The 11,523-nt window shown below is 36.4% G+C and overlaps 2 protein-coding genes across 4 annotated transcripts; one reads left to right on the top strand and one right to left on the bottom strand.

Annotated features, from left to right (window-relative positions):
• The first annotated feature begins 28 nt into the window (after window positions 1–28).
• LOC100811371 (protein CONSERVED IN THE GREEN LINEAGE AND DIATOMS 27, chloroplastic) lies at window positions 29–2,803 on the top strand. Its single transcript, XM_003517282.5, has 7 exons — window positions 29–479; window positions 747–899; window positions 1,051–1,128; window positions 1,491–1,586; window positions 2,104–2,139; window positions 2,265–2,443; window positions 2,525–2,803. Exons 1-7 carry the CDS (start codon window positions 249–251, stop codon window positions 2,685–2,687), a joined length of 936 nt encoding a protein of 311 aa, XP_003517330.1. The 5' UTR covers window positions 29–248; the 3' UTR covers window positions 2,688–2,803.
• Window positions 911–8,042, bottom strand: LOC100805332 (uncharacterized). Of its 3 annotated transcripts, none has more exons than XM_041016620.1 (8): window positions 7,616–8,040; window positions 5,759–6,652; window positions 5,173–5,258; window positions 4,457–4,597; window positions 3,691–3,838; window positions 3,077–3,548; window positions 2,548–2,675; window positions 911–1,642 (listed from the first exon to the last, which is right to left on the bottom strand). In XM_041016620.1, exons 1-5 carry the CDS (start codon window positions 7,970–7,972, stop codon window positions 3,691–3,693), a joined length of 1,626 nt encoding a protein of 541 aa, XP_040872554.1. In that variant the 5' UTR covers window positions 7,973–8,040; the 3' UTR covers window positions 911–1,642; window positions 2,548–2,675; window positions 3,077–3,548. The 3 variants fall into 3 exon arrangements, with proteins under 3 accessions (XP_040872554.1, XP_040872561.1, XP_014631697.1); XM_041016627.1 differs by having other exon boundaries at window positions 911–1,616; XM_014776211.3 differs by lacking the exon at window positions 911–1,642 and having other exon boundaries at window positions 2,563–2,675; window positions 7,616–8,042.
• Window positions 8,043–11,523: the final 3,481 nt, after the last annotated feature.

Below are 11,523 nucleotides of genomic sequence, written 5' to 3'. Positions count from 1 at the left end.
AAGAGGCAGGGTAGGGCCACAGGGTCTGTCTCTCATCTTTGAAAATGCTGACTTTATTTACTTGCTCTCCTCCTCCACGTAAATAATATGTGGTCCCTGGAACGAAGACATGAAAATCATTGTTGTTAATTGGTGAACATAATATCATCTCCTTCCTCCTCTTCCTCCTTCAAGTCGAAAATTGAAACAGAATTAAAAACCAAACACTACCCTGTTGCTTTGGTGATAGCTTAAAACTCAACAAGTAAATGATTAGACTAAATGTCTACTGTTCGCTAATTCCAAGTGCAAGACAAGCCAGACCTGGCAGCAGCTATGGCTCCTTGATCATCCATAATCACAAAGCTTCAAAATTTTCTCATCGGATTTCCATCAAGGCTAAGGCCATAAAAGATGAGATGGACGGAGAAACAAGCGGATCTTCAGGACGTAGCTGGGATCCTGGGTTGGAAATTGAGGTCCCTTTTGAGCAGAGGCCGGTATGTGTTAACAACTACACAATTGTGGCAATAACTGTTTTCTTTGGATGCTCTTCGAAATCAACATGATATATAATGTTGTATTATTAGCTCATGACTTTTATGGCTGAAACTAGCTAGTGAGTTACATATCCGGGCATGCATGCATAAAAACTGGAACGGTTCATGAGAAGGGATTAAAATGAATTATTAGTTATCAGGATTGTTTCACTAAAACTCGTTTCATTTTTCATTTTATGCTAACCCCGATTCCTCATGGTGTAATAGGTGAATGAGTACTCATCTCTAAAGGATGGAATCTTGTATTCGTGGGGTGAACTAGGTCCGGGATCGTTCTTCCTTCGCCTTGGAGGTCTCTGGCTGGCAGTATTTACAGTTCTTGGGGGGCCAATTGCAGCTGCAAGCTTTAATCCTTCAAAAGTAAGGAACAATTTTAAAAATGTGCATAATTATTGAAACATCTAATCAACTAATCAACTATGCATACACACGAATACGTGCCAGCTGCACACAACATTTATAACGCTCATAAAATTTCCTTATGTCTGCATTAACGTTCACAACCTTGCAGGAGCCTCTAAGATTTATACTAGCTGGTGGAACAGGAACACTCTTCATTGTGTCTTTGATTGTCTTGAGGATTTATCTGGTGCGTTCTAAATTCCAATCTTCCTTTTGTTCTTCATGTCACGGCCATTTCATTACTGGGGACAGGGGAGGATGAGGCAAGGCAGAGATTTCAAAACAAATTTGTCCTGGTGTAGTATAGCATGAATTCAAAACTGTGATGCATTTGTCGAAGGATTGGAAGTTGTCGGAACTCACTTTTGTAGTCATCATGCTTTCTGCTTATATTGTTGCCAAAGTGCACATTATAATGAGATTTTCAACTGAATGTAAATCTGTTTGTCATTCACACTAACTATACCCGATGAATTAAGTGACTGAGCTATGGCTGCACCTTCACACTAAAATAACTGTTGCAGTTAAGATAATTGAATTACAATGCAGGGTTGGAGTTATGTTGGTGATAGACTTCTATCAGCGGTCATCCCTTATGAAGAAAGTGGATGGTACGACGGACAGATGTGGGTCAAGCCGCCCGAGGTTAGCCTCTTCTACACATTCTTCCTGTACCTAGAGGGAACAGAACAAAAATATGCCTGAAAACATCACACGTGCAAAATCATTTTGATGGTGGTAGATTCAGTGCGCTATAAGATATATACACATTGCAAACTGAAAAATTTATGATTCTATCGACAGCAGAATATTGACAGTAAAATATGCCTCCCTCAATGAATATAAAAGTAGCCAATTTTAGACATTGCTTGCAATTTGGCACTAGGTAGGATAAAATCAACTGCTGGCCTTTTTACAAAAGACAGGGTCATTGGTAAAGGTGAACACATAATAGGGTAGCAACTTGTAATTGGCTTTCAAATTGTAAGAGATACTTCTAGATTAAGCAACAAGCAGTCTTCAGAATTAGTGAACATGAAGGATATGGAATAAAGTGTAGCTGAAATGTGCTAACAAATATTAATACTACTAAATGAACCAGTGACATGTTTCATTTCTGGAATTTCAGGCAATATAATCTGAAAACTTAATTTCTTTGCAGATCCTAGCTCGTGATAGATTGTTGGGCTCTTACAAGGTACTGGACATCACAAAGTATCACAGCATTGCTTGAATTCAGAAAGATTTTGGATACAGACTAGAAGAGCAATATGTTAAATTTGATTTCTTGCAGCATGATTCACGTATATTCCATGTCCCCAGGTTAAACCAGTCGTTAAATTGCTGAAACAAACTCTAGTTGGGACAGGAGCATTGCTTGTTACAGGAGTTATGCTATTTATCTTTGCTACACCATTGGAGAATTTTTTTCGAACTACCTTTACCAAAGAAGAAATTAAATCAACTGTTCAAGCTCCCAAGGTTAACACAAAGCTCTTAAGGTAAGAGAAGACATAAAGATCCCTTACTATCTTCCAGAGTTTTTCCACCATGTCATAGCAATTTTTTAATGCATACTGCAGAAAAGAGGAGCTGCTTAAATTACCAGTCGAGGTGATAACTGATGATGATCTAGCAGCTGCTGCTGCTGAGGCTGCTGATGGAAGACCTGTCTACTGTAGGGATAGGTATTATCGAGCATTAGCAGGAGGGCAGTACTGCAAATGGGAAGATCTGCTCAAATAAAGGATAAAAAAGAGGCAGCATATGTAGTCAATTTCATTTAGTAAAAGCAGTTTGCAATTTGTGGAGACTCTGGCCCAAGGCCATATTCTATTAGTTGAGAAAATTGTTTTAAGTCATTCAAAGCAAAGCCAAAGCCAGAAATAGATGGAGAAGAAACATAGATCAAACGTAACATTAACAATATAAAACATGTCATAATATTCATACTACTATTTGCATATAAATCCAGAGGGAAGAGCAACACATTTTTAGGGGGGGGGGGGGGGGGGGGGGGGGGGGGGGGATGTAAACAAGAAAAACAGGCTTAAATATATAGATAAATATATACACGTAAGTTCCACATGCCTATATGGGCAAGTCTACGTAAGCAGAAATTGTATTTGCTATACCTTGAGCTATTATGGCCAAGTAAATTCCAGGAAATTGTCCAGCTCCATGACCTCTCCAAGGGGATGAAACTCATTGTGCAGCAAAACAACTAGCTTCCAAAATACTGACCAAAATAAAGAATCTTTGATTTATAACAGAAAGGAAATTGCAGAGGTATATTCCACGCATAGAAATCCATGATGTATATCCGTGGATATTCGGATTGCACAACAACTATGAGACAAGTAGCGCCAGAAAATATTTTTGACAAAATCGATGTTGGTGCAAATCAGCTCAGGCATGATATTGGTTCCTTATATATTAAAACAGCACCAGCAGCCAATCCTAGACCAAGTGAAGTGATTTCAGTAATTGGCAAACATATCCATCACTAGGCAGATGAAAAGTTGAATTTGCTCTGTTCAATAGAGGCTCGTAATGAGTTTTCCTTTCAGTACTTACAGAGCATCCCTCCCAAGAGTCATTTCGTAACTGTAAATGGACAGGGAAATATTCTGAAATCAGTAAATCACTTAATAGAGATTAGTAAACAATTTATTGATCTTTCCAAATTGTTCTAGCAAGGACACAATAAATTCATTGACAGTGTCAGTCAGAAGCCCAATGGATATACCTATTGAACAAGTTTCTTGCACCAATGAAGAATTCGGAACATTTGTGCTCCAACAACATTCCTAAATGATCTCTTGCTTGCTTTGGCATATTCAAGATCAAGTGTCCGATATGCAAGAGCAAACAGATACATTGCTGGATGGAGTCTTCTGCAGATTGCAGAACAGAGACAGTCAGTATACTCCTCAGCAAATTACTTGGGTTGGGTCTTTGGGAGAGAATTTCTAAAATATTGATTAGCTTGTACCACTTCTAAATGTCCAAGATGAAACAAAATAGTTTAAAAAGGAGATATTTGATTCCTACTGTGAGAAAAAATTAGCTAAAAGTTTTCAGAATTCAGTAAGCAGAGGTAAGCTGAAGTTATTATAAAGTAGGTTTATAAATCTGAACAACTTCTCTTCTATATGAATGGTTCCACACAACTTAACAGTCAAGAGCCAATCAGATAATTCTTGTTAAAAAATATATGAAATGTGGCTGTGGCCTGTGGGCACTTTACCAAGCCAAAATGCATATCAAACAGACTTCAATAATTTCAAAAATAGATTAAACAAAATACAGTTTTAGTGCAAAATCCAAACTACAGATGCCAACTTTTCATTTCTGTGAACATTACAAATTTCCCCCAAGATCCATATTTATACATCATTCTATAATAATCATTTGATACCATACATTTTAAAAACAAAAATTTCTGTTGCTAACATTAAATAAGTTTTCACAAAAAAAGGAGAGAATAAATAACACCTAATTACTCAACTTACCTGTCAGCTTGCTCGCTATAGTCCAAGCCATCCCAGAACCTTTGTGATGGCATTGTACGACCATTCTTATCTTTGCCATATGTTTCAACATACCAACCCCCTATGTCATGGAAGCCACAACGAGGCTCAAATAGCCAAAATCTGTATAATTAAGGCAATGAAATTATTAAAAAGTATTATGGACAGCAATGAGAGAGCAGCGGACAATCTTCATCTTCATAAAACAACAAGTTACGGTACCATGAAAAATTCACATAAACTTGAGAATACGGCAATAAGTTCATTTTGGCAGTTAGAAGCAGTACAGATAATGAGAAAGAGTTCAAGAGTTCTGCGTAATAAATCCACAAACCATAATATTACTTCATCAATCTTGGTTCCTTCACCTGAGAAGGTGTGGCAACACCATTTTCCAGATAATTGAAAGCTAACATAAGTAAATTAACCCAATGACCACATTGCTTTAACCTTTAATAGAAGCATTGATTAGCCTAACATCAACACTAGGAAAAGAATGGAAAAAAAAATGCAACCATGGAAAGAGAAGATTGGTATGCATAAAAAGATCACATGTTCCGACACAAAAAAATCCTCTAAGAAATTATATAATAATAAGAAAACAGACAGCATCAGGGTATATGCGTTAATGAACCCCAAAGAGATTGTTGTGCTAACTCAAACATCAATACAGTTATAAAGAGATGTCAAAGCTTTACTTGCTTGGGGGTAAACGTGCTCTAGTGCATCTACATTCACAAACTGAAACTTTCTCACCCACTTCATACCAGTGCATATGCTTTACCTGAAAATTTCATCATACATTACATAATTATAAGCATCTAGCTATACCAACTTATATATAAGACTAAATTTCTAGCAACTAGCAAAATCCCAAAAACCAAACCACGTTTCTTCTCATATTTAAAAATATTGGAAATGGAAACAAACAAGACTTGGTGCTAATGCAAAAGTAAAATTCCCAATTAAGTTGTTAGAATCGATCAATATTCATTATAATCAGTCAATAGATATTATTGATTTCATTATTGTAACAAGTATTCTGATTGATTAGATCAGACAGTAAATATTTTATAAATTGGGAAATCAACCTTTGTTGTGCTTTTACTGTGATGGAAATCTCTCCTATTTCTTTCTTGTTGTAATCTTCCATTATGGCATATTGTTTCCCCTTTTTATAAGAGAGATTGTACTGTTTGACTAAAGTAAGAGACAGAAATATCTTCCAAATTAAGCTCTCCATTAGTTAAACCATCAAGACCATGGAAAAGCAACATTACATACCATCAATGTTCTATGCTTCATAATCACATGGGTCTTTGTACCCTTATCATTGTAGACATAACAACAACCTTCATCTGGACTGCTCCCAAGTCCAGATATGCTTCCCAAACGAATTCTTCTTCCAACTGCACCATTTGCAAGGTAATCTTTCCAAAAATCACTGCTGATATGTTTGGGATCTTCATATAAATTAAGGAACACATGAATGTGATCTTCAGTATCTTCTGTCTGCATCTCATCAGAACAGCATCTAGGTAGTGCCCTAGATGCTGTAGCAACCACTCTTCCACTGATGTGCAATTCTAGATGTCTATATGCATCTGATACAATACTTGAAGTTTTAGAGCTGTGACCTTGATGAGTTTCAAAATCATCTGATCTTTCTGCATTCCTGTGGACATTCAAATGTGTTATAGATTGACACAGGCCTGAATGGAAGGACCTAAAAGAAGTTAACTTCTCATTGTTAGTAATTGATATCTCTGGAACCCTGTTGGCTAGGCAAACCATCCCAAAAAGATCACGTCCTGAAACTAAGTGCAAAACCTCAGGAGTTTCATAGGAGGACCTCTCCTCAGCCTCAAAGCAGTCAGGAAGAAGCTCCATGGAATCAATTTCAGGACCATAGTATGCTGCATGAATAGCTGAATAAAAATCTCTCTCAAGTACATCAAAATAGCCTGTTCCAACTACCACCTTCTTTTCTGCCAAAATATTATTTATAGTTAACCTGTACCATTTTAACCATTCAACAACTTCCATCTCCTTGAATGTAGTAGCCTGTGATTTGTAAATATGCAGTTTTGAACCCTGTCCAGAATGCCTTTGCATAAGTTTTTTCTGAGACAACAGGTACATGTCATAATGGGCTCTCTTTTGAGAATCTGAAAGAATCTGCAATGCATCATAGATTATTCTGTTATGTCAATATTCCCTGCAATGTAACCAAAGAAAAACCTTACTCCAGTTACCCACACAGACTCCATGTATGCTCTTGCTCCGCAAGATTTCCCGTAGTTAAAGTCATGAAGTATGTGGTCATCTTGCCAATACGATGAACATATTATAGCCAATTAATTAGCAGAAACACTAACAAATATGTATTAGACCATGTAAAACATATTCAAAATTGGAAATATGTAGTCTGTTTGCCCCACCACTAACTTGATCCATGTTCCTATCAAGTAACCGATGCAAGCAGTACCAAAAATCAATGTAATAAAATGAAAACCAGACTGGCAGAAGCCAAGTTATCAGGATGATGCTATTTATTCAAACTTTGGGCATTACAAACTATCAAGGATCAACTAGAAATCCGTTAAGCGACTCCCCATCCGGTTTTTCATTTGACTGAACTATTGAATGCAGAACATCCTTCAAGGGAAAATAGACAGCTGTTCACATAATTCACATTAATATCCGTGGAGCTTCTTCGAACTCATTGCATCAATTTTCCTGTGATTAAGAGCTAACTAAACACGCAAACAATACAGACTATCAAAAGGTTACAATGAGCACGTTATTTCTCAATTTCGCAGCCATTTAACAATCAACTTCGATATACATTGGTCGTACTCAGAATATTCAAACAAAACCAATTATTCAGCCCACTAAACACAACAGTAAAGGAAACGTCCCCTAAACATAATATTATGGCATTCTTCAATAAGCCAAACCTGGTTGATTCGTTTTAATTCAAGCTCTAATTTAGCCAGGAATACAATGATTCGTTTTAGTTAAGCTGTCTAAAAAAATTTAGTCAGGAATAAAACCACCCCTACACTTATGATTGAGGCTATATTTATTCATCAACGACAATGATCATGATTCATAAATCAGAACATGATTTGCACAAACCTCATAGGCAGCCAGAATTTGTACAAATCGTCGAGACGCAGTGGAATCGTTCCTTGACTCAGCGAGGTCCGGGTGAGTCTCTTTGGCCAATTTGCGAAACGACGCTTTAATCTCGTCAAAGGAGCTCGTCTCGGACACTCCTAACAGCTCGTACGCGTTCTCAACGGGAAAATCTGTCCAAGCGGATTCGGAAGCGCTACTGAAGCCATGTTCTCTGCAGCACCGGCACAGAGATGCGACGGAATAGAGCGTTGAAATGGTGTTGTTTGGTATAATTGGTATGAAAAAATTTGGCCTCCGGTTATTGATTCCGGCGACTGAGCTGTATCCGGCACCGGCGACGGCGAGATAAGCCATGGCTATCCCTGTCTTTTCTGTTATTGTTATATAAAAATGTAATTGCAGAACCTCCGTACAGTAACAGTTCCGAAGCGAGTGGGTTACATAACTGCGATACTTTTTTTATACAGTAAAACTGTTTGATGAACAGTCATTGTAATAATTACGTGAGAATCAACTAAAAACAATTTTTTTATATAAAATACATATTAAATTAAATTAGATGATATAAAAATACGAAAATTAAAATTAAAATTTTACGTATATATAAAAATTAAAAACATATTTTTTCCTTCCTTAAATACACAAAGACAATGAAATACCATGCACCTTTTTATAGATATAAGACCATAGCCCCTCGGACTCTCGTTACTTCTTCGGTTAAAAATCAATATACATACTTATTACAACTCTTTTTGGTTCAAATTTCAAAAAAATACCTGCAAAATAAACTATTTTCATATAACCGGCTCAAATTCGTTTTATATTATTACCTCAAATTCTTTTTGATTTTAATAAATTACTTAAAATTTGATCTTATTTACCTTGTTAAGTCAATACAAAAGATAGTATTAAAACATCATAAATTAATTTCATTAGAAACATCTAATTACATCAAATACAACATAATTACTTTTCAAGTTTTACCTCCTACCAACCTATCAAATTCAACAATACAACTATTGAAAGAACCGAATAAATTCAGTTACAACTCAGTTTCTTCTATGACCACCAACATTCATTATAATTACAATGTTTAGTAAAGAAATGAACATCCAAAGAACTACAATTACAAAACCTAATAGCTTCACTTTATTCCTTTCAACAACAATATTTTTCTTTTTCCTTCCAATTTTACTTTTCAAGTGCACAACTTCAGCCAAGGATGCACGACATTCTTCTCCATGTGCAACAATTCTTTCCCTCAAATTTGCTATCTCTTCTACATTTGTTTTAGCTTCCTCCATTAATGAAGCAAGTTTCACCTTCACCTTTTCATTTTCGTGAACATACCGAATCAACTCACTCCCTTTTGCGGAAACCTTATTACCAGCCTCAATATCAACAATCCATTGAAAAAAATCTGCAAGAACTGGATTCCTACAATACAATACCAATTAAACACGGTAAAATCCAAAACAAAACACAAAATTGACATTTCCTTACATTCCAGTGTATGATCTCCAAAACCTTTTCCCCGGATGGTTCATACTACGCAACGTGAACATAATAGCAGGTACCTCACATTTGCACTTAACCATCATAAGAGATGACAACGACGATGATGACCCACCCTTTTTCCTTCATCCTTTCACCCATCAACCAAACAGCCTCCGTTAGGGTTCCAAAATAGCCTTAGAGTTCCAAAATCCCAAATGTCTCCCTTAGACGAAGAGGACGTCGGAGGTAGTCGACGATGTAGAAGATGACATCAGAGCAGGAGGCGACGACATGGGGGCTGAGAAGTGGCCTCCAGGGTCAACGAGTGGTTGGGCCTTCGAAGGAGTGTCATTGAAGATGGTGAGGGGTTCAGTTTGATTTAAATTTCATTTTTTAAATATTTAAAAACAAAAATTAATGACATGGAAAAAAAAGGCGCTTACGTGGTAAGTGACTATGCGAGATGACGTGACACTTTATCGATCATGTCATCACAGATACAGCCTAATAACAAGTACTAAAATGAAATGTAAAATTTTTTCAGGTATCTAGAGGAAAAAACGAGTGTTAAGTAATTTTTTGAACCAACCTTATTTTCGACCCAAAGCTAGAATAATGACTCCAACAACCACTTTGTTTAGGCAATGCTTGCGGCTTCTACAAATCACATGGATGATTCTTGGTATTCGGACACCAGTGCTACCCACCACCTAACACATGATCTTGGCAATTTCATGATAAAAAATGAATACAATGGAGGTGATCGTGTGCACGTGGGAGATGGTACTGGTCTAACCATTTCTCATGCTGGACATTCATCTTTTTACTCTAAAAATTCAAATATTCGTTTTACCCTAAAAAACCTCTTACATGTCCCTGATATAACCAAAAATCTTATCAGTGTTTCCTAATTTGCAAAGAAAAATGGTGTTTTCTTTGAATTTCATTCTAACAAGTGTGCGGTTAAATGTCAGGAAACTCAACATGTTCTTCTCAAAGGTCGCCTTAAGGATAAACTTTATGTCTTTGAAGATCTGAAACTCATTTCTCCAAGATCAAAATTTCCTATGTCTGCCTATAATTCTACTGTTCATGCTAATAATTTTGATACCTAGCATAATAACTCCATTTTTATAGTTGTTGTAGTGGATCTGGGCCTTTCTAAAAAATTTCCTTTTTGATATTTTCTTGATTTTTTTCTCTTTTAATCTATCATTTTCATATTTGCAAGTCATAAATAATAAAAATATCAATTCCTATCATTTAAGTCAAAAATAACTGTTAAATAAATATTTTTAATGATATTTCAGTATATTTTTATTATAAAAAATAGTTCATATTTAACAGTTATCACATAGAAGGCTAGGTCATTGTTCAAATAAAAATGTCAAACATGTCTTGAATCTTTGTAATATTCCATGTTCTGAGAATAATAAATCTACTTGCCAAGCATGTTGTCTTGGCAAATCACACAAATTACCATTTCCAGTTTCTGATTTTGTTTATCACTATCCCCTTGATTTGATTTACATTGATGTATGGGGTCTCTCTCCCACACCTTCAAAAACATTTGACTCAAACAGGTCTCACCTTGCTAGCTGCTTCCTCCCTTCCTTCAAAATTTTGGGTAGAAGCATTTAGAACTGCCACATTCATCATTAATCACATACCCTCTCCAGTGATTAACTACAAGTCTCCCTTTGAGGTTTTTTTTCATAAAACCCCTAACTACTCCATTTTCAAACCATTCGGGTGTCTTTGCTACCCTTATTTATGACCCTACACCAAAACCAAACTTGATTTTCGATCCACCCCTTGCATATTCCTTGGCTACAACACCAAATACAAAGGCTATAAATGTATAACAAATTATGGAAAAGAGTACACTATCAGACACATCATATTTGATGAAACCCAATATCCTATGATAACAAACCCATCCTTCTTTGCTCAAAATACCTCTGTTACCTCCACTTTCTCTACTCTCCCTCCCCCCATACCATAAATCAATACTACCATTCGCTCAAATCAAACACCAGCCAAACTCATAACTTCCTTAACTAATCTTATTCCTACTTCATCTCCTATTCATGACCCGTTACCACCAAATATTAACCCTACAATTCATGACCCTGTCAACTCAGCCCCTGAACAACCTCCTCATCCTATTCCTACAACAAATGTTCATCCTATGACTACTTAAGCTAAAACTGGTGTCTTTAAACCTAAAGCTTTACTGACAGAGATCACTCCCCGATGTACCAAGGATGCAATGCAAGATCCTCAATGATTAGCTGCAATGAAGGAAGAATACATGGCTCTTAAGCGGAATAAAACATGGTATCTTGTCTCTTTGCCTCCTCATAGGAAGGCTATTGGTTCTAAATGGATATATCGGCTAAAATACA

The sequence above is a fragment of the Glycine max genome, chromosome 1 (assembly GCF_000004515.6).
Source record: "Glycine max cultivar Williams 82 chromosome 1, Glycine_max_v4.0, whole genome shotgun sequence".
Lineage (NCBI taxonomy): Eukaryota > Viridiplantae > Streptophyta > Magnoliopsida > Fabales > Fabaceae > Glycine > Glycine max.
This window is presented reverse-complemented; position numbering and strand designations above follow the sequence as displayed.